This window comes from Electrona antarctica, assembly GCF_951216825.1.
Source record: "Electrona antarctica genome assembly, chromosome: 5".
NCBI lineage: Eukaryota > Metazoa > Chordata > Actinopteri > Myctophiformes > Myctophidae > Electrona > Electrona antarctica.
In genome coordinates, this window is record NC_136810.1 from 59874367 (window position 1) to 59897701 (window position 23335).

Sequence of the window (23335 nt, forward strand, 5' to 3'; positions counted from 1 at the left end):
TTTCTTTATTATAGATAAACTTTATTTTGGCACGCTACTCCTCCCAGTTTTTGCCGCACATACTATTGACCGGCTTCATCGGGAATCGTGTGCTTGCTCATTGTTAGACATCTGTTGTATAGTTTAATTGATATAAATTAATAAGTGGATTAAATTTCCCCGTTGACTTGAATGGGAAAATGCTAAAACTCACATTCAACTATTTTTTCCTCTGAGACCATAAGGGCTAGAGTTACAAGACTTGGAGGAGAGATTCATAATAATTACAAACATTTATTAACTTATAAGTATATTGGTCGGCCTCATGGTGGCGCTATAACAGCCCACTTTACGTTTTGGCGGATAACTCTTGAACCGTAGGTCGTAAAATATATACCGTAAATGCCATGTCATTTTGTACAGCTTTTATTATGTTTATCTGCTTTTTGTTATATAGAAGTGTATATTTGTACGTACATGTTCTGATGAATTGAAAATGGTGGACCCTGTTGTAAACAAGTGTAATGTAACAGTTTTTGTATTGAGTTGTGCTTGAAATGTACCTATTCTGCATACTGTTAATACATACTTCAAACAATCAATCAATATATCACTTATTAACACAACATGGAGTATTACACCACCATATGCATCCAATACTCTCAGAACATTAAAACTCAATTCAAAATGTTGTTCTTTGCATTTCTTAGTGAGAATAATGAACACATGCAATTCACACCATCTTGGCTTTTTGGCAGTACAGGCATGTGGGGAGAGAGTAGAGTAGACTATGTTTTGCACTCCATCCGTCCGTCCGTGTCTGTGTGTGTCATCCATGTGTGTGTGTGTGTGTGTGTGTGTGTGTGTGTGTGTGTGTGTGTGTGTGTCCGTCCATCCGTTAGCAGTGAATCTATGGCACTGTTAACCTGGTTGATGCCACTTAGGTAGCCTACTGTATATAAAACAATTTTGAGGTATTTGTACTTTACTTGAGTATGTCAAATGTTCAGTACTTTTACTTCTAATCCACTACATTTCAAATATTGTACTTTCTACTCCACTACAATTATTTGGCAACTTTAGTTACTAGTTACTATTATATAGTTAGATTTTGATTATTATTATTACAAAACATACAACCCCATATACATTTTGACCATTTGAAAATAGCAGATCTACAAGCTCACAATGTGTCGCATCATTTCAAAAACATTCCTATACATTTGAAAACTTGAAATGGGACATTCTGCACATGAGTACTTTTACTTTTATAATACTATATAATACAACGACCTGATGTGACCCTCCATCAGCGTGTGTGTTCATGAGAACCCACCCCCCCCCACACACACACACACCCCACCACCCATCCTGTGTCTCTTAGGGTGCACTCACACGGTTAATGCAATGTTCTGTGCTCGTTGGATGAATGTTGTGTTGTGTCATGGCCGCCCAATGCATTTCCAATGGAGGTCACATGGTTTGACACAACATAGGGGGAGGGGTCTGTTGTATGGCTTTCAGCTGTGTTTCGACTGCGCCCCTCCCCCTCATACAAAACAATGTTGTGTCAAACCATGTGACCTCCATTGGAAATGCATTGGGCGGCCATGACACAACACAACATTCATCCAACGAGCACAGAGCATTGCATTAACCGTGTGAGTGCACCCTTAGGCCTCACTCAGACCTTTACTGCATTGCTGTATGCTTGTTGGATGAATGTTGTGTAGTGTCATGGCCGCCCCAATGCATTTCCAATGGAAGTCACATGGTTTGTAGTCCACATTTTGGACTACAAGCTGTGCTTTCGGCTGTGTTTCGACTGCGCCCCTCCCCCTCATACAACACAAATGTTGTGTCAAACCATGTGACTCCCATTGGAAATGCATTGGGGCGGCCATGACACTACACAACATTCATCCAACAAGCATACAGCAATGCAGTAAAGGTCTGAGTGAGGCCTTAGAGCTGCATTGCCTACATGTTGAAGGAAGTTTTAAACCAGACTTTGTGCATCTACCAACTCAACAGCAGCGCACGCACACGCGCGCGCGCACACGCACGCACACACAGAGTAAACATAGTATACACAGCACACTGTGGTTTGATCCTCTTTTAATGGAGTGGTTATTCTGTATACAGTAGGTATATATATAATTCTACATGGAATATAATGAATGTATTTAATTACATATTCCGTATTAAATTCTATATGGAATATAATTAATGCATTTATTTACATGTTCTGTATACAATTCTATATGGAATATAATTAATTTATTTAATTACATATTCTGTATATAAGTCTATATGGAATGTAATTCATGTATTTATTTGTACAACTTATTGCACTTGTCACGTGTGTGACAGAATATTATTCTTCATTTCTACCTTCATAAGCGGTGTCTTTGTGAAACTCATTATGTGAACCCATCGGCAAAAAACAGTGCCCTCTGCTGTTTGTTTCCTTGAGAGATTATGTGAAACTGAACACAGACCGACAACCTATAATTATCAGAGCTCTTCGAGATTTTTAAGGCTTAACCCATTCAGGACGGGAACCCCTTTTGGTGTTTTAAGCTTTGTGTTATACTTTAGCTGTTGAAAAATAGCGGATCTACAAGCACATGCACTCGAGGCCGTGCTACGAGCTTGTAGATCTGCTATTTTTGAAAAATCGTGAAAATGTGGCGCAAATCTTTGAATATATATTCTTTCAGAGCGAACGTTTTGAACTCAAACCTGCTTCTGGGGGCTCCCTGCAACAACATATTTTCAGATGGGGGTCCGCCCCACGGTCAAAAAATACAGATAATTCTGGGTGTCCTTGACATGAAAAAAAGTTAGGCACCACTGACATAGAAACATAGGTTTTCACAAAACTTTTAGGATTTAGAAGCAATTATTTTAGAATCGGCCTCTGGTCTAAATGGATGCTGCAATCATACCTCTATGAATTACTGATTATTTCATACACGTTTCCATTCATACCAACAACAGCTGCTTGATGTACATAAGACCTGTTGAACACATGGTTCCTAAACTGGATTAGCTTCGTGCCGCACGTTGTGAGCTTGTAGATCGGCTGTTTTCACTACGCCCAACCCATTTAGACCTGAGAAAAGATTCTAAATCCTGACAGTTTTCTGAAAACCACATGTTTCTATGTCAGTCGTTCTCAAACATTTTCTTGTCAAGGACCCCCAAAAATATATATGTAATTGGCCGCCGACCCCAGAAGCAAAAATTTGAGTTAAAGGGTCAAGGATATAATATATATATATATAGATTTTCACGATTTTTCAAAAATAGCAGATCTACAAGCTTGTGGCGTGGCACTCGGTGCTGCACTATGAGCTTGTAGATCTGCTATTTTTCAATAGCTAAAGTAGAACATAATGCTTAAAACACCAAAAGGGGTTCCCGCCCAGAATGGGTTAAACATTTGTTTGCCCATTATTTATTCTGCATTTGAGCCACGGACCACCATTTGATGATATTTAGACTCTCACAGCCAAAACATTTTGTCCACAATCCCATGCTGTGTTGATGTTGGTACCATTAGGAGATATGACAGGCAAACGTTGATCGAAATAACAATTCCTCTAAACTCTCTAATTCACCATTTTTGTCAGCCTTCTGATTGGTCCCTGACTGACTAACCAGCAGGCTCTTTCTGCCTTGTTCCGCCCTGGTTCCGCCTTGTTGATGTTGAATTTGCTAAAACATAATTTTTGGAAAAAAAAACTAAACACAAACATGATATGCCCTGCAGTCACCATGCTGCACCTGTGATGTTCCTTTTTTTACCGACACCAAGTTTAAAATAAGAATAGAATGCACAGAATATCAATACTAAGCAACTGAAAAACACCTTATTTCAATGGTAGTGGATGGAGAGAAAGGATTTTTGTCCAACCACGAAACGGCAACCAATGGGTGTGAAGAGGGACGGACTTGACAAAGGGTGAATTGTGTAGACTTCTTTTAAGGAACGCCAGATATCTATATAAAAAGGTCAATTTGGTTACCGGCTCTCCCATAATGTAGCTGGGGGGCCACCTGGGAACCCCCTTTAAGGACCACTGGTGGTCCCTGGACCACTGGTTGAAAACCAGACGTAGAAGGGGGAGGAGCTAGCTCTGCTCAGCTGTGTAGAAGGGGGAGGAGCTAGCTCTGCTCAGTGGTGTAGAAGGGGGAGGAGCTAGCTCTGCTCAGCGGTGTAGAAGCCCAGCTTAGCGACGGTCATCTCCCTGCGGAGACGCATCACCTCCCAGAACATCTGCTCTGCTGCAAGGAGACAAGGAGACAGGACCCACTGAGCATTATAGGCTATTATTACATGGCTTGGTTGAATGCTTGATTCTGATTGGTCAATCGCTGAATTCAGCGGTGAGTTATCTCTTGATAATGAACGCTCCGCTGTATAACAAACCGCCTAATCAAACCCTCTGAGCACCAGTTGCGCCCCGATTGAGTGACTGCTGTTTCCAACATGACAGCCATGTACACACACACACACACACACACACACACACACACACACACACACACACACACACACACACACACACACACACACACACACACACACACACACACACAGTGTCATTTACAGCTAAACATTGCTCTCAAAAATGTTTTTGAAACATTTGAGCGAGAAATACACAAAGCAGTAAACGAAAATGGATTCTATTTGATCAACTCACTTCCTTGTTTTCCGACAGTGCTCCAGCCCTGCAGCTGGGTAAACGCAGCCAGCGCCAACTCATGGAATACTTTTTTTGTGTTTTGGGTCAATGTATTAATTTATGTTAGGTAGCCATGTAATAAGCGGGATATCTGGCTAGGCGGGAGATAATTCACCTTACTTAGACGTCCATGTAAAAGCAGACATGTTTTAGCGGTCTATGCTTAGCTTAGACGTTGATTAGCAGTTTTTTAACCCTTTAAGACCCGGATATATTTCTACTTGCTAAAAAGAGATTTCAACCTTACTACTACTTTATACTATTAGTACTTTGCAGAGGAAAAGTTGAATGCAGATTTTATGCACATTTATAATTCATAATTTACATTTGGATGATATATTTCACAATAATAAATAAAACATGTTCTAGACATTCTAATGATCACACAAAATATATATTACAGGCTACTTACTTTTTTCAGGGTTAAAGGTTAAAGCTCAAAGGTTAAAATGTATTAAAAATTGTCCAGAGATTTTGAAGTTGTGTGATTTTCTGCCTGTGGGGGGTGATATGCAAATACCATGACCAATGGCATTGCAAGACTAAACAATGAACATCAATGATGATGATGTTTATAAAATCAAATCAAATCAAATCAAATCAAATAAAAATGTACAACCATGGGTTGTAAAAATGGCTTTTTACAACTGAATCTATACATTTTATCCAAAATGAGTTAATAGCACTTAAGCAGACTCTTCACATACTAGAGCATGTCTGAAATAAATATTAGAGCTGAAATATAGGCTATATATAAGCCACATCTCCAAAACTGGTGGGTCAAACTGAACAACCAATATGTCAATTCCCTGCTTTCATATGACATGAAAAAACGATAATTAAAAAAAAATCCAATGGCAGTCCCTCAGTCAAATTTGGCCACAGATGTCCATGGGACTCATCTAAAAAAACACCTCTGGGTCCCGGGACCCATTACAGTGAAAACGAATTTACATCACTGTATATATCTGCTGTCGGGAAGAAACCATGTTAATAGGGTAAGACACTGAGACAGACACTGAGTTACGACTAGGGGTGGGTCCCGAAACTCGGGACCAAGCAGGTACCGAACCGAACATGCTTGGGTACCGGGTACCCATTACATTAATTCAATTTCGGTTCTAACTATCGGTTCCTACAGACGTGCGCAGTCACGTGCTAATTATTTATTTATTTAACATCAAATCCGGTGAAACACTGTTGTAAGGAGTAGCTGCTGCGAGCGTCTCTCTTTCTCTCTAGTATGCAGACGGGGGACGTGGGGGGTGGGGGGATCGTTTGGGGATAACGTTTGCGCTTCAGCCAGTCAATCAGTGAGACAATCACACGCAGCTGAGTGATCAGTGAACGGCCGCACGCACATCAAAGGCAGAGTCTCACGGCTGTACAGAGTTGCTAATTAATGGCTACTCTGCACTCCCAACGCAAGCAGTTGGAAAAGGAAAGAAGGAATCACTTCTGTCCGTGACATGGAAAAGGAAAGACTTACTTCTGTATGTGAAAATAACCAATTCTACAGTTTGAATTGTACACACGCACATATAGAGCAAATATAGGCCTAATAATATTTAAAACAAAGTTTGTGTGTGTGTGTGTGTGTGTGGGGCAGACTTGCAGTGCTCCTCAGTCTGAGATAGGCTTGCTTTTGTTATTGTCGAATAAAGGATATGTTACTCCATTAATTACATTTGACTAAGGCAATAAATGGGAATAAAACTTTGTTAAATAAACATTTGACCTATTATTTTAAATAGTTATTTTATACCATTTGGAACCGAAATAGGGAACCGTTAGGAACCGGAATCGATAAGCAGAACCGGTACCGGATTCACAAAAATCCCAACGATACCCATCCCTAGTTACGACATTGAGGGGGCAGAAAACTGAGTGCTCGAGCGCTGTTCATGCAGCCTGGAGAGTGACAAGCTGGAGTTTGAAATACATAGTTTTCAACAAGGGCGGCGCCAAATATCAGTTATTGTATGCATGTGTGCAACATGACAACTGTTTTAAAGTATTGTATAGTAACAACTAAAGTCTCTGTAATGTTTATGTTGTACTATTACTAAAAAAAAAGCTGGGCTGTTGCCTGAGTCAAGTGCATTCTGCCAACTTCGCAATGCTCTTCGCCAATAGAAGTCTATGTAGAAAAGCCGCCATTGGACTGGCCCCCATGAAGTGAACGGTTGTCGTAACTCTGTCTTAACTCTATGGCTCTGGTAAGTCCAAGATGTTCATTTGTCAGGAAATTAAAAAACAAAATATACATTTTTAAGAAAACCTTGTATTTTTTAAACAAAGCAATTCTGCCTCATCAAGGTTGGTATTCTGACTTTGTATATTGTCAGTTACTTGGATGTGCCATTATATTATCACAACTCCCTCCATATTTCACCCAACTTTTTCACTTGGAAAGCTGTGATGTGACAATAAAGCTGTAAGTAGATGGGGAAAGTTTAATTCACTAATAAAGTAATTATTAATGTATAATTTGCTAAATGGGAACAACGGCTTCGAAAATAGCGTTTGGTTGGTTTTCATCACCAAGTGTCACTGTTGTGCAGCCTAACACACACAAACACATATTAACTGTATGATGATTTTGGGTGTGACAGTACAGTACAGTGACAGTACAATAGAGGGAGCCCCTGGGGACCCCCCACAAGAACTCTGTCATTTCTCAACCGTTTTGGACGCGGGGCGTTATATTTATAGATACAGGATTAACTGTGGTTTCATATGATACTGCATTATTATTTATAGTGGTTTCATAACATAATATCAACTACCAGATGTTGTTGTTGTTTTTAACTCACCATGTCGGACCAGGCCTCGCTGGATGTAGCGAATATAATACGGGTGCACACTTGTGAAATTATGACCAATATCCAATTAATTATTTGCAGGGTCATATCTGCTGATACCGATTCTGACCGATTCCAATATTATACAGAGGACCACAATGGAAACAAGCGTAGTCCCTATAGGGGCTTGGCCCAAAGCCTGTTAAACGGTTGAACTGCTCGTGACGGAACGTTCCGCCAGAAGGAATCGAACCGGCAACTGCTTCTGGCGTAATGTTCCGTCTGATAAGCTTTATTATTGATATCAAACCGGATCGCTTTTTTCTATTTTTTTATATATATTTTTTGGCTTGGCCTTTCCTTCTTTAGCGATCCTAGACCGGGTTGCGCAACAGCGCTGCCGTCCACCTCCCATTATACAGGCTGACTAAAAAGTTGAATAACTCCTAATCTACGGAGCTCTCCATGGTTTGGATAAAATGTGCGATGTTCGGAGGTCTTTGCTGATTATCCGGTTTAGATGGAAACATTGGCGCTTTCTAGAGCAAGGATAGCTTAATTTTAGCTCGCTAGCATTGATGCTATTTATTTAGCATTAAGATCGACGCTCCAAACAGGATGTCAGTCCCAGTGTGTGCCGCATTGAAATAGCCTCGGCAGTCTGCGGTTGGCTCTGCGTCCAGCAGGTGGCAGCATAATGGATTAATAAAGTATTCAATCAATCAATAAATATATAATAAATATTTTTAACTTACCGTCATGTCTGACCAGGCCTTGCTGGATGTAGCGAATATATGTGAAGAAATTACACACCGCCGTGATCTGGTGGAGGAGAGACGTGACAAGTTTCAACCAGATCAACACTGGATCATTTATATCCAGTGTTGTTCAAGTTACTTTTAAAAAGTAACTACTTATACTTATTAGGTCTGTCAAACGCCCTAATACTTATAGTTACTGCTCTGAAAAAGTAACTAATTACTTTACTGGTTACTAAATTATAGAAGTACTAGTTAGTTTACTTTACTATGGTGGAACAATAAAACACATGTTCCATTTTAGAATATTCACTGTACTGTACATTCGGTCGTATGCCGGTGGTGTCCGTCGTTTCCCTTCAATGTCAATGGCGTTTAATGTTTTGATGTTTAATTTACGTCATATTTAGCGGAATTCTGACGTCATTTCTCCGTTCATTGTCAATGGCAAATATTGAGGCGTGTGGGGACCAGATTTAGCGGTCATTTGACCTGAATTCCCCTTTCATTGTCAAAGGCAAATTTTGAGACGTGTGGGGACAAAGCTGTTTATAGAAAGGGGCTAGTGCCCCTTAAAAATGGATATACCAAACAAACTTTCCCAATAAGTACTTATTGGGTAGGCTTATTGGGTAGGCCCTAAAATGATGATGCCCTTGATCACGGGGAATGTTGGGTACTTCCGGTTTGTGGTTTCCTGAAAAGGAATGCTTCCCAGGCTAGGTACCTAGAGATACTACAGGGGGTATGTGTACCCCTAGGCGTACGCAGAGGTACTATAGGGTGTATATGTTCCCCTAGACCAGGGGTCCTCAAGCTTTTTGGCTGGGGACCCCCGGACATGCTTTGGCCCAGCCAATCAGAATAGGGCGGGTTAGAGCCCAGCCAATCAGATGAGGGCTGGTTTAGGGCCCAGCCAATCAGATGAAGGCTGGTTTAGGGCCCAGCAATCAAAAGAGGGTTGGTTAGAGCCCAGCCAAAGAGATGAGGGCAGGTTTTGGGCCCAGCCAAATCAGATGAGGGCTGGTTTAGGGCCCAGTTTCGGGACCAGCCAATCAGCTGAGGGTGGGTTTAGGGCCCAGCCAATCAGAAGAGGGCTGATTAGAGCCGAGCCAATCAGAAGAGGGCTGGTTAAGGGCCATCCCAATCAGATGAGGGCTGATTTAGGGCCCAATTTAGGGCCCAGCCAATCAGATGAGGGCTGGTTTAGGGCCCAGCCAATCAGATGAGGGCTGGTTTAGGGTCCAGCCAATCAGAAGAGGGCTGGTTAGAGCCTAGCCAATCAGATGAGCCCTGGTTTAGGTCCCAGCCAGTCAGATGAGGGCTGGTTTAAAACTAAGGTAATTTATTGAGGGGCAATATACAGCTCTTTGTCCTAACTCGTGTCACATTTGCCATTGACATTGAAAGGAGAATTTACGTCATATGTGTCTGAGCAAATCGGCTTTTTGTGCTAACACAAACATTAAATGCCATTGACAATGACAGGAGAATTTACGTCATATATGTTTTTTTTAAAGATGTTTTTGTGTGTTTTCTGCCTTTATTGATAGGATGAAAGTAGACTGCCTTCCCGCCATCTCTCTCCCCATGTCCTGTCAAAAGCCGTCGGGATCGGGAGTCGAACCGACGGCACGCCGTCTGGCTAGCTCAGCAGCCTAGGTGCCCAGACTGTTGAGCTAACCGCCCGGGTCACATCATATATGTTTGAGCAAATCGAAATCGGCTATTTATATAATTATTTGTTACTTGCGCAAGCAGAGCGCGCAAGTACTGTAATCGGCTGCGTATGTCGGTTGTATGTCGGTGGTGTCCATTGGCCAATCAGGGACCAAGTCCTCTGGTGAAAAGCTGGAGGTTGCGCGATGGCAGGCTCTCAGTCAAATCTGGTCACATATGCAGATGTAGGTAATGATCCAGTCTTCTACATGTATGGTTATCCAGGGGTTGATGAGGTCAGTGTCATGATACTAGATCTGGTGGCATGACGTGTCTCGAGGCGTGAGGGACTGACGGCCATATATGGTGGAGTGACGGATAGAATGACGGACGGAACGACAGACTGACAGGTTTTGCAGGTTTTCATAGTAATCTGTGAAGTACGGTCGCAAAGATACAGTAGTAGTAATAGGTAAAGTAATAGTCAAAGGTAAAGGCCGTACCCGTGCTCTGCTGGAAGGACAGATGTAATAGTAGTTTCCTTTGTCTCCCAGTTTGATGCGATGACGACACAAACGAGACAGACCACTTAACGCACACTTCCTGTAAGACACAGACACACTTCCTGTAAGACGCAGACACACTTCCTGTAAGACGCAGACACACTTCCTGTAGGACACAGACACACTTCCTGTAAGACACAGACATACTTCCTGTGAGACACAGACACACTTCCTGTAATAAACAGAGACACTTCCTGTAAGACACAGACACACTTCTGTAAGACACAGACACACTTCCTGTAGGACACAGGCACACTTCCTGTGAGACACAGACACACTTCCTGTGAGACACAGACACACTTCCTGTAAGAAACAGAGACACTTCCTGTAAGACACAGACACACTTCCTGTAAGACACAGACACACTTCCTGTAAGACACAGGCACACTTCCTGTAAGACACAGGCACACTTCCTGTGAGACACAGACACACTTCCTGTGAGACACAGACACACTTCCTGTAAGACACAGACACACTTCCTGTAAGACACAGGCACACTTCCTGTGAGACACAGACACACTTCCTGTGAGACACAGACACACTTCCTGTAAGAAACAGAGACACTTCCTGTAAGACACAGACACACTTCCTGTGAGAAAAAAATCATGGCGGCCCCCTACGGTCGCGGCCCACCGGGAAAATGCCCGGTATGCCCTGTGGCCAGTCCAGCCCTGCTATAGGGGGATACATTTCACATCAAAGGAAGATCTTTTTTTTCTGAGCTGCCAGAGACTTTCTGCTGTGTATTTCTATGGTAAAGACTCTCTTTGGGTCCCTCATAGTAATAGTAGGCTATAACATATAGTACAACATGAATACAGAGACATGTGTTTATGTTTATACGAGTAATGCATATGTTTTATTATTTTACATGTATAATAAATATGTTTTATTTCATAGTGATAGCAGGTGTAATAGATTATGTAATGTGTATTCACTCACTCAGGTCCTCCACACTCGCCGCTGGCTTTGACCACAGGTACAGAGGCCACGCCCACATAGGCCACACCCACTGGTTCAATGGTCAGAGAGTTGTTCTCCACCGCCCTTTGGACCAGCTGGGATAACTGTAATTAACATATCAATTAGCTTAATTAATACAAATTCATGCTAATTAATACACTCTGGACCAGCTGGGATAACTGTAATTAACATATCAATTAGCATAATTAATACAAATTCATGCTAATTAATACACTCTGGACCAGCTGGGATAACTGCAATTAACATATCAATTAGCATAACGGATACTAATTCATGCTAATTAATACACTCTGGACCAGCTGGGATACCTGTAATCTATTACAGTTATATGGTAGGCTGGTGTGAAAAATGCAGGCCAGAGGTTCTAAGGAGTGTGCGTGCAAGGTTTCACACCAATCGGTGTTACAATTGGGAATGCCAACCGGCCCGTTATAGCGCCACCATGAGGCCAATTTGAAAATAATGTTGTGTGGCATTTCTTCCTTGGCCTATAGTGGCAATGTGCGTGCAAAGCTTCACGGCAATCGCACGCTGTGTTCATGATTTGAGGCATTTTGTTCAAAACGATCAGGATGGAATATGAAGAATCGGACAAATCCGTCTTTATCACTTGACTATAGAGGTAATGTGTACCGATTTGTGCGATGTTTGGACAAAATCTGTCAGAGTAATTTTTGCAAAAATCTGCCTCCTGGTGGAGTTATAACAGACATCTGTTATAAGAGGTTCTTCTCTGGCATCCAGGGTGTGTGTGCACAGTTTCAGGTCTGTCGGGCCAACGGCGCCGGAGATTAGCTGCTCACGGACGGTTTATGCATAGTACATGCATAACCTTTCCTTAATGATTATATCTGGTTTCAGTATTCATTTACGATATATTTTCTCTATTATTATTAGGTTATTTAACCCCTGGTATAGAGCAGGGGTTCTGGGCTCCGTTCTGGGCTCTCAAGGTGTTTCGGTGTTTCAACTAATTCGGAGGCGGTAACGTTAGCGTTCTTTCACCGTCAGTTGATTCTTCATATCCATATATGAGTCAAACCGCCGGAATCATTTGTTTTATTTTTTATTTAAAACACAGTTCGTATTTGACGTGAAAAAAGGTCTATGGGAATTCAGAATGGAAAATGTCAGACTTCAGTGCTCTATAGCGCAGATGAACCAAGAGCACTGCTAAAACATAATAATAATAATACAACCAGCGGAGCACAGGGAGTCACCTCAGAGCGCGTGAAGGACAGACAGGGTCTGATGTCCTCTCGGTATACCCTCCCCAGGAAGGCAGAGTCCTCTCGGTGGGGCCTCCCCAGGAAGGCAGAGGAATGTTCCACAGCCGGACACTCCCTCCAGGAGAGGAACTCTGCGTAGAGGACCGAGTCCATCTGGAGAGAGACGCACACACACGCACACACACGCGTGCACACACACACACACACACACACACACACATTAGACACATTGTTTCACGGCAGTCTGAAGTTGCGTTGATGATTTGAGGCATTTTGTACAAAACGAGCCAATCCTAAAAACTTTGGAAGCCAATCTTAGCCAATTAGCAAGGAATAAGAAACATGCAACAGATCTGTCTCGATCACATGACCGTGTAACGATTTGCGTGATGTCTGGACAAAATCTGTAGTAGTAGTGGCACTATAACAGGCCAATGGGGCAGAGGTTTTTACTTGGCCTCCAGGGGGAGTGTGTGTGCACCGTTTCACACTGATCGGACCAATCGGTGTCAGAGATTAGCTGTTCACGCTCACCTCTTCAGACTCCATCTTAGCCCGTAGCACCTGCCCTAGCCTCGATGACGTTACAGGCGTATGCAAAGGCCAAACTTAATTTAGCTGTTATGCATGTGACGCATGTTATATAGACATATCATTCTATAGTGTTTAGTTATAGTTTCATTGTAAGGATATTCTACTGTTAGACAGATGTTAGGTTCTTAGCTTACTTCGTATGATCCTAGATGACTATTTATATGTATTTGATGTATCACCATGTGTTGTTCTTGCTATACTGTAAATCGATCTGGATTAAGAGCGTCTGCTAAATGCCTACATTGTAAATTGCTCACAGACGGAAGGACACGCGGACGGACTGGGGCGAAAGAAAACATGGTCTCTGCGAGTATTATAATATTATCGTATTATTGAGCTTGTCATTTTAAAAGCAGTTCTCAAGGGTCCAGTTCTCAAGGGTCCTAGCTGCGGGGCTACAGTACAGTATGTTCTATGGCAGCTCAAACAAAAATAGTCATAACTCGCTCAAATCTTGACGGATTTACAAACGGGTTAAACGTTATCAACGTGGCTTAATGTTATTTTTTATGTGTACGTCATATAAAAGCATATAAGTATGTGGACGTGTCTGCTCCTAAAATATATAATAAAAAAAACTATTTTTGGCATCTGCCACTTGAATTAAGGTGACTTGATTGACTGACATAAATAGGACCTGTCAGCTCAAAGCAATACATTGTTTTCAAGAGCGTTGCAGACAGACATTACAATGTTATTAAACCTACCAATTCCTATTTCCCATTCTAAATGTGTTTGTCTTATATCTAACTCAGGTAACTGAGGCGTTTTTGGAGGGTTTGTGCACACGCAAACATTGTGTTAACACAAACATTGAATGCCATTGACAATGAATGGCCAGCTTTGAGTGTTTGTGTAAGCACGAACATTGAAGACCAAAGGTTGAGGACGCAAATTGCCGGAATGAGATGATGTATGATGGTGTACGATGTTAAGAGCGCCCCTCACTTCACACGGGTGTGGTTTTTACATTTTGACGATTATGCAAAAACAATTGCGATGAGACGATTACATAATAATTGTACTAAGTTCCGACACGTGTTTTGGTCCGACAGTCATTAGACCGACAACCTATCCCTAACCTAACCATAACCGCAAGCACGGGAGAAGCACGTGTTCGAGCGGTAGTCCGACCGCTGTTCCCGCATGTCGGACTAATGCGGTCGGAATTACGTTCGGGCCCCATAATGGGAGACAGCGCTGGTGGTCACAGTGTGAAGGGGTGCGGTCACATTGTGGCACCTGGTCTAAAGGGGGCATGGTTACCTGTGTGACGAGAGGCCGATGCCCCGCCCCCCTGACCACAGAATGGGCGGGAAACACACATTGGAAGAGAGACATCAGAGTAGACAAACTCTGAGAGAGAGAGAGAGAGAGAGAGAGAGAGAGAGACAGACAGACAGACAGACAGACAGACAGACAGACAGACAGACAGACAGACAGACAGACAGACAGACAGACAGACAGACAGACAGACAGACAGACAGACAGACAGACAGACAGACAGAAAAAATGGCACAATGCCACTTTGATAGAGGTGTGGGTTGTGCAGTTTCTCCTTTGAATAAAACTATTAAAAATGATTTAGGATAATCAATCAATCAATCAATCAATCAATTAATCAATGGAGCAGCCATTGGCGAAATCTCACCGATGTTTGTAGTGAAAAAATACACAACTGCACAACTTAACCTTAAAACATCACTGCTTTATGCTCCATCAGACTCCATCACATTGTGTGCATGCGTGCGTGCGTGCGTTGGGTGCTTTCAAGCCACACTTTTGTGCGATGGAGTCTAATGGTTAGGCAAGACATCAAAGCATGAGTTAAGAAATAGTACACAAACTAGAAAAAGTGCCCTTCTGGGCACAGGTCTCCACCAGGAGGATAGGAGTGTGTGTGATGTTTGGCAAAATGTTTAGGAGTGATATAAACATGTTTGTTTGTTTTTTGCAACAATTTTCTTCATTTTGTTGAGGAAATGCAGAGCCAGAGCACTCATAGCATCTCTGAAGATAGAATTCTGGATGAGCAGGACATGTGCAGCAACTAATATAAACAATGTGTTTTGCAGAAATCGGCCTCATGGTGGCGCTGATACAGAGACAGTCATGGCGGCAAGACTAACTGTTAATGAGGAGAAAAACTGTTATTTATTTATTTTTAATCCAAAATTAGTTAATTGCACAGGCAGACTCTTCACATACTAGAGCATGTCTGAAATAAATGTCAGAGCTGAAATCGACATAAATATGAAATAAATGCTTAAACATGTAGCTAGGTGTGATGTTAGTGACCACAGAAGTGAACCTTTCAAGCCTGTTTTCTCAACTTGTAAGACATTACTCTATAAGCCATATCTCCAAAACTGGTGGGTCAAACTGCACAACTGATATTTCAATTTGAAGCTCGATCATGATTGGCGGAAGGCCCCTCTCTATTCTGATTGGATGAAGGCTTGGCCACCTAGCCAAAAACGAAACATAAGGTTTTTTGAACCCCAGGGGTTAACTGGGGACAGGGAGGAACTCCTTATATGGTCAGCACCATAGATATTAAAAAAATAGATGCCTCATTGGCTGCTGCAGTTCGTTGGAGCCATGTGTGTTGACGGGAGGGCGGAAGAATTTACACTGGTACGCCGGAACACTAGCCAATCACAGCGCATCTTTTCCGGGACTTATCAGACCTGAACATGCACTCTGTGAGGCACACTCATGCTTCCGCGGAGCTTCGCAAGGAATCTCGGGATTTTTTTGCCTTCCCTTGAGCACATACGCTCCAGAGCCGGAAAGGGGCGTCTACCTTTATATGTCTATGGTCAGCACACTCTATAGAGCGTCGCAGTCCCGCCTCCTACCCTGGACCAGGAAATAAAACCCAATGCATTATTCTCATAGACATTTCTTAAAGTATTTATTTAAAGACGGTTACGCCGCGGACAAAGCCAACTCGAGTCGTGACAACTCATGACAACACAAACAATATTTTGGACCAAACAAATAATTAGAAAGAAGAAAAAAACACTTTTTTTGTTGTTTTTCTTCTTTGTAATTATTTGTTTGGTCCAAAATATTGTTTGTGTTGTCATGAGTAGTCACGACTCGAGTTGGCTTTCTCCGCGGCGTAACCGTCTTTAAATAAATACTTTAAGAAATGTCTATGAGAATAATGCATTGGGTTTCATTTCCTGGTCCAGGGTAGGAGGCGGGACTGCAACGCTCTATAGTAGGGAGGATTATCACAACAAAACAAACAAAAAATAAGTGATATTCGAATTAAGTGAAATCACTGAATATACCTTGCTGTTGCACACACACACACACACACACACACACACACACACACACACACACACACACCAATCATCTTACCTCTCTGTCCTCGGTGGCGGGGGTCCAACCCGACACAGACGAGGGGTCCGGGGACCCGCCGGGGACGAGGACCCCGCTGCATGCGCTCTTGTTGCGGGCCTCACGCCCCCCCCTGCTGCCCAGCCCGGGGGACCGCAGCTGGGGGTGCAGCTGGCGGTTTGGAGAGGATGGGGTGGAGGTCAGCACCAGAGCCTTCAGAGCGATTACCTCTGATCCCAGGACGTCAATCTGAATGCACGGATACACATATTATACTCTTAACCCATTATGCATTGTGTTATACTTTAAGCTATTGAAAACTAGCATGTCTACAAGCTCATAGCACGGCACCGAGTGCCACGCTACAAGCTTGTAGATCTGCAATGTTCGTGCTCGGACAGACAGACAGACCCAGGGACCCAGGGACAGAGGGACAGACACAGGGACACACCTAGCTGTGTAATGGAGTGGTTGCACCACTCAAAAAAACCATAACTATTATAACCTTGTTAGTGACATGCATACAGATTAATGCAAACATGTGAAATCATCAGGGGTGAAGTTACAGGAAAACAGACCTTTCCCTGAGCTTCTTTCAACTGTTTCTCTGCTGCTGCCTGTTTGATGTTAGCCTCACGCACCATCTTATGAGCCTCCTGAGGGAGAGGAGAGGAGAGGAGAGGAGAGGAGGGGAGGAGAGGAGAGGAGGGGAGGGGAGGGGAGGGGAGGGGAGAGGAGAGGAGAGGAGAGGAGAGGAGAGGAGAGGAGAGGAGAGGAGAGGAGAGGAGAGGAGAGGAGAGGAGAGGAGAGGAGAGGAGAGGGAGAGGAGAGGAGAGGAGAGGTTATTACAAATAAATGGAGTAAAAGTAATCAGTAATCAATAGTAAAAAGTAAGCCCCCTTACATATTAGGAGGGCAGTATGAGTCACCAGAAAGTGTTTTTGATTAATGGTGGTTAGAGGGATAAAAATACTACATTCAAGCTGTTTATGTCAGGATATGGGAAACATTTCAATAAAGGTGCATTCCTAGGTTTGGAATAAAGAGGCCTTGCTTTTTTTCTAATGAATAGATAGATGAATGTGTGAATGGACAGATGCATGTGTCAATGGCAGTGTTGGGCAGTAACGAGTTACAAGTAATATATATACTGTAATATTATTATTTTCCCAGTAACGAGTAGTATAACAAATTGCTCTGCCAAAATAGTAATATTATTCATATTTACTCTGCCAAAACACACTGCGTTACTCGTTACTAATGAGCGTAATTTGTTTTTGTTCATTCGTTCAGTTATGCACTCATAGTAGCAAGTTGTTGAACAGATCTACAAGCTATCAACGGGTAAAAACAGATCTGTTCGTTTTAACCTGCACAGCCTGCGCACAGTTATGACGTAGCGTATGCGACCGTCACTCACTTCCAAACAACAACACAACAGAGACAGATAGATCAGAGAGTGGCGGAACATGACAGAGAAATGTCTCTGTATTTATATTTGCATTCTTGTCTGTCAAAGATGCAATGAAGTATAACTGAGACTGGATTTCAGTAGAGAATAGAGATATCGCCGGGGCATTAAATGGAGACTATCTGAAGAATTGGCTCGTCGCTGGGTGAATTGTTGTAGACGAGAGGTTAACCCTCATGCACAGTTGCCTCATTTAGATCCATCATGGCCTCCAATCTGAGAACCCATCGGCAAATAAAGGAATAGCAGCGCCCTCTTTTTCCTTGAAATTGGACATGAGTCAACAGTCTGTCTTGAGAGACTAGGCTGCCTCAAAAAGGTCAGAGACTGTTGCTTTACTTTATTGTTTGTTATTTATGTGTACAATATATAGGCCTACTGTCTGTTTTGAGATGCTGCAGCCACTATTTTTGTTTCATATCCTGCAAATATTCAGTTTGGCTGATTGGAGGCTTCTTACTCCAATGAATTGGATTCAGTTCTAAAAGGAGCTGACTAAACAGATTATTTTGCGGGTGGAAGGGGTCCGGTTGAAAAGTAATATGTATATGACTCTTGATCCCAAGTAAAAGTATAGTATTACTTTTTCTAAGGAGTAATAAGTAACATATTACTCTCCTAAGCAATATTGCCCAACACTGGTGAATGGACAGATTCATGTGTGAATGGACAGGTGACTGTGCGAATGGACAGGTGAATGTGTGAATGGACAGGTGAATGTGTGAATGGACAGGTGAATGTGTGAATGGACAGATTAATGTGTGAATGGACAGATTAATGTGTGAATGGACAGATTAATGTGTGAATGGACAGGTGAATGGACAGATTAGTGTGTGAATGGACAGGTGAATGTGTGAATGGACAGGTGAATGTGTGAATGGACAGGTGAATGTGTGAATGGACAGGTGAATGTGTGAATGGACAGATGGATGTGTGAATGGACAGATTAAGGTGTGAATGGACAGATTCATGTGTGAATGGACATAATCATGTGTGAATGGACAGATTCATGTGTGAATGGACAGAATCATGTGTGAATGGACAGATTCATGTGTGAATGGACAGAATCATGTGTGAATGGACAGATTCATGTGTGAATGGACAGAATCATGTGTGAATGGACAGATTCATGTGTGAATGGACAGATGAATGTGTGAATGGACAGATGAATGGACTAGGTGACACTCTGCTGAATGGACAGATTAAACATACATTCTAGACACACAGACAGAGGTCAAAAGGTCATTACAGTGTCAGCTGACCTCAAACAGACTGGCGGTCAGCTCCTCAAGCTCCGCCTCCAGCTGCTCTCGAACCTGAGACAGACGCTGACACTCCTCCCCCTTCACCTGCAACTCCTTATGTGGGCGAGCGCACACACACACACACACGCGCACACACACACACACACACACACACACACACACACACACACACACACACACACACACACACACACACACACACACACACAGGTTACATGCTGCTCTGAGTGCGAGAGAGAGAGAGATAGAAAGATATTGAGTGGTTTTATACCAGGTGAAAGCAGATACTGGCTGCTCATGTGGATGTACAGTACAGTACAGTACAGTACAGTACAGTACAGTACAGTACAGTACAGTACAGTACAGTACAGTACAGTACAGTACAGTACAGTAGTTTCTGACAGAAAATGCACAATCATTCTTATGGTTTTGTAAGATAGAAGTCAGTGGTTTTCAACCAGTGGTCCTTGACGGGGTTCCAGGTGGTCCCCAGCTAAATGATGGAGAGTTAGTAACCAAAATGGACCCTTATTAGATCTTTAAATCTTGATAGTATAAAATGAAACGTCCATTTGGTTTAAGTTCATGCTCTGAGTCTCAATAGTAACATTATTGTTAAACAAATCAGTGTTATTAATTGACAAGAAAAGCCTACATGAGTACCACAGAAAAAATAATGTATACATTATGGACTTAGACTGTTTTGTCTGTGGCATTCAATTAGAGAATGTGGAAGAATTGTTATTTTGATCGTTTGCCTGTTATCTCTCCTAATGGTACCAACGTGAATACAGCATGGAATTGTGGACAAAATCGTATCCAATGACAACAAAATATTGTTTAGTCTTGGGTCTGAGTGGCTAAATATCATCCATTGGTGGTCCATTGGTGTGTGTGTGTGTGTGTGTGTGTGTGTGTGTGTGTGTGTGTGTGTGTGTGTGTGTGTGTGTGTGTGCGTGCGTGCGTGCTTGCTTGCTTGCGTGCGTGCAGACAGAAACCTTCTGTGCAGTGTCCAGTTGTTCTCGGAGGATTTCCGAGCCTCTCTCTCGGATCTCCAGCGAGGAGCTGCGCAGACGCGACAGGTTGCCATGGTGATCGTCATCATCATGATGAAGCTCCGCCTGCGGGTGGCCTGGCCCCGCCCCATCATCCATGCTGGGCTGATCTGATTGGTCCAGATCCACCAACCTGGAACAACAACAACAACACAAAAGAACAATGACATAAAACAACTGTCATATTGACGGCCCGCCCCGTCTCTTAATGTTTCAATTCAAGTGGTAAAGTTCACGTGGGCATGTCCGTCCATCTTTCTGATACTGTTGTTGTCTTGGTATTCCTTTCATGCGACTTCACTCACCTCCACTAAGTAAGACTAAGTGCATGTGGATGGAGCTGTTGTGTTTGTATTCCACCTTTACTCCGTCTATCTTGCCCTCTTTTGAAAGTGCCTGTGGTAATTTTAGGTCTTGTTTTGACTGTTCAAAACCCACCTTTATCAGGCGATTGCAGAGCAGGGTTAACAACTGTATACAGCCACCGGACAGACCGGAGCAAATCAGTCTACTCTAACATGCAGCCAAGCAGCCCAGTTTAAACACTCTATTTCCTGCCTTCACAATAAAGCATCACCCTTTACCTCCCAATGAACTACATTTTACACTGCTTATTATTGACAGGAAATGTAGTCTTAGTCGCGGTAACTTAACAGCGTGTTTGTGGGAGAGCCAGAGAGAGAGAGAGAGAGAGTATACAGTTTAATACCACGCATCGGAGCGGCCGGCCGGCCGGGCCTATTTCTATTTCTATTATTTTGTGGAAAGTCGAGAGACTCAATAACAGGCTTGATAAGCCCCACGCTTATTGATACCGTGTACTCAATACGCTTGTTATCAGGTTTTTGCGGGTATAGGGTTTCAATCATCAGAGGATCTTACAGTAATCAGAGTGACTTACAGTAAACAAGCCAGGTAAACACATACATATAATGCAGAGACAGTGTAGTGTCTCAGTAAACTATAGGATCATAGAATGCAGAGAGACAGTGTAGTGTCTCAGTAAACTATAGGATCATAGAATGCAGGACAGTGTAGTGTCTCAGTAAACTATAGGATCATAGAATGCAGAGACAGTGTAGTGTCTCAGTAAACTATAGGATCATAGAATGCAGAGACAGTGTAGTGTCTCAGTAAACTATAGGATCATAGAATGCAGAGAGACAGTGTGGTGTCTCAGTAAACTATAAGATAATAGGCCCTCATTTATCAATCGAGTGTAAAATCTGCCTCAAATTCGAGCTTTGGTTTTTAAGTACACTCACGTCGGCATGGCATTTATGAAGTGATCCCAAACAGCTGACCCTTCCTTAATTTCGCTCCGAGCGTTAATACATGTGACGGCTGACATCAATCTGGCACACCCTATGAAATCAAGCCTCACCCTCGTTTTTGCGACATGAACAACTGCAATACGACCAAAATGTATTGAAACCATAGTAATATGATGGAAAAAGCCAATACAAAAGTTTCCCCTGCTTGCCTTGCTGCCCGCCTGTATGCTGACCGAGTTTAATTTGGAACTGACCATCCTTGCTAGGAGGTGTTCGTTAAAGTGTGACACGTGAAAATCGCGCCAAAATGCCACAATAAATTCAATGTGGCTGAATCCGTTTGGATTAGGTCATGGCGCCATACTTTTCGAGTATGTTTAGCGCCTCAAAAACGTGATTCATTCGGGGGAATAATAAAGAATCACTGCAATTTCAATAGGGCTTCGCACTACTGTGCAGTGCTCAGGCCTTAATTAAACTTTTTCAATTAAGCCGATATACAAGCTCACAACGCAAGGTTGTAGATCTGCTATTTTCACTAGTTCGTATCCCGGGGAGCCAAGGAGATTAAACTAAGGCCAAACTGTGCCAATGCAATTAGCCGCAACTATTTGCAACAAATCAGTTTCAACCACACCAATGCAACTGCCATTGGGGATAATGGTTGCAAGTATGGCAAATCATACGTGTGGTGTGGGCTAAGTTGGACACCACCAGTAACCTGACTCCGCCAGATGGAAGACACTATGTTTCACAACTGACTTCCCTCTGGGAATCACTGTAGCCCAATCGCTGAAGAAGGCGTGCCCTTTTTTTCACGCTACTTGGCAGTTGATTGGCAGATCCCACCCGTAGCTGCTACTGATTGGTCCGAGCCGCGGCCAGCTTGGTTCATCGCTACTCCGCGAGTGATCCCAGATGAAGGCTGTGTAGTGAACTTGTGAATCAATACCGCCACCATCTGGTGAAGTCAGGTTTCACCACCAGCCAGGCAACAGAAAACCTGGGAGGCCCAAAACCAGCTGGTGACACAAGAGCTGGAACATAATGACACCAACTGGGAACCTTGCGGTTTCCATCCGGCCGCTCTACCGGGCCACTCTACCCCTGAGCCACTGCCGCCACAGTTGTTGTGAGCATGTAGATATACTATTAAGAGATTTGGTGAAGATGGAAAAAGAGCTCAACAAGTAGCCTACACAGCAACACAGGCCATTTCACTAAGAGGATCTGAAGAGGTTAAAGATGGAGTGCCGTGATTTGTATGTCTTTCCAGTTTTTCATGTGTTTATGAGGTGACAGTACTTCAATAGACCCCTTGGTGTGGTTGTTATTTGCAATGATGTCTTCCCTTTGTATTTAGGGTTTCTTGCTGGAGGCTGAAACCTTGACAGTCAAATGTGCCAATGAAAAAAACAGTGATATAGTGATATCACAATATCATCCCCTCCCCCCTTTATCATAAAACAACAGCTGTGGGTGTGGCTTCAGTTCAGGTGGATCACCACCCATCAGGCAAACCAGGCATACTTAATGAACTGGTGGGCGTGTCCACAAAAAAATGCAATTTTACCAAATACTGTATTCCTCCT

At 42.9% G+C, this 23335-nt stretch overlaps 1 protein-coding gene across 2 annotated transcripts in view; it reads right to left on the bottom strand.

Annotated features, from left to right (window-relative positions):
• Window positions 1-2106: 2106 nt before the first annotated feature.
• Window positions 2107-23335, bottom strand: part of rab3il1 (RAB3A interacting protein (rabin3)-like 1) — a 34561-nt gene continuing 13332 nt past the window's right edge. For both annotated transcript variants that reach the window (XM_079500614.1, XM_079500615.1), the window contains 9 exons: window positions 20413-20602; window positions 19412-19507; window positions 17257-17334; window positions 16700-16927; window positions 12722-12883; window positions 11460-11584; window positions 10458-10557; window positions 8293-8359; window positions 2107-4272 (listed from right to left, as the gene is read on the bottom strand). In XM_079500614.1, the coding sequence (XP_079356740.1) occupies window positions 4187-4272; window positions 8293-8359; window positions 10458-10557; window positions 11460-11584; window positions 12722-12883; window positions 16700-16927; window positions 17257-17334; window positions 19412-19507; window positions 20413-20602 (1132 nt within the window). In that variant the 3' untranslated portion in view covers window positions 2107-4186. The remainder of the gene's footprint in view (window positions 4273-8292; window positions 8360-10457; window positions 10558-11459; window positions 11585-12721; window positions 12884-16699; window positions 16928-17256; window positions 17335-19411; window positions 19508-20412; window positions 20603-23335) is intronic.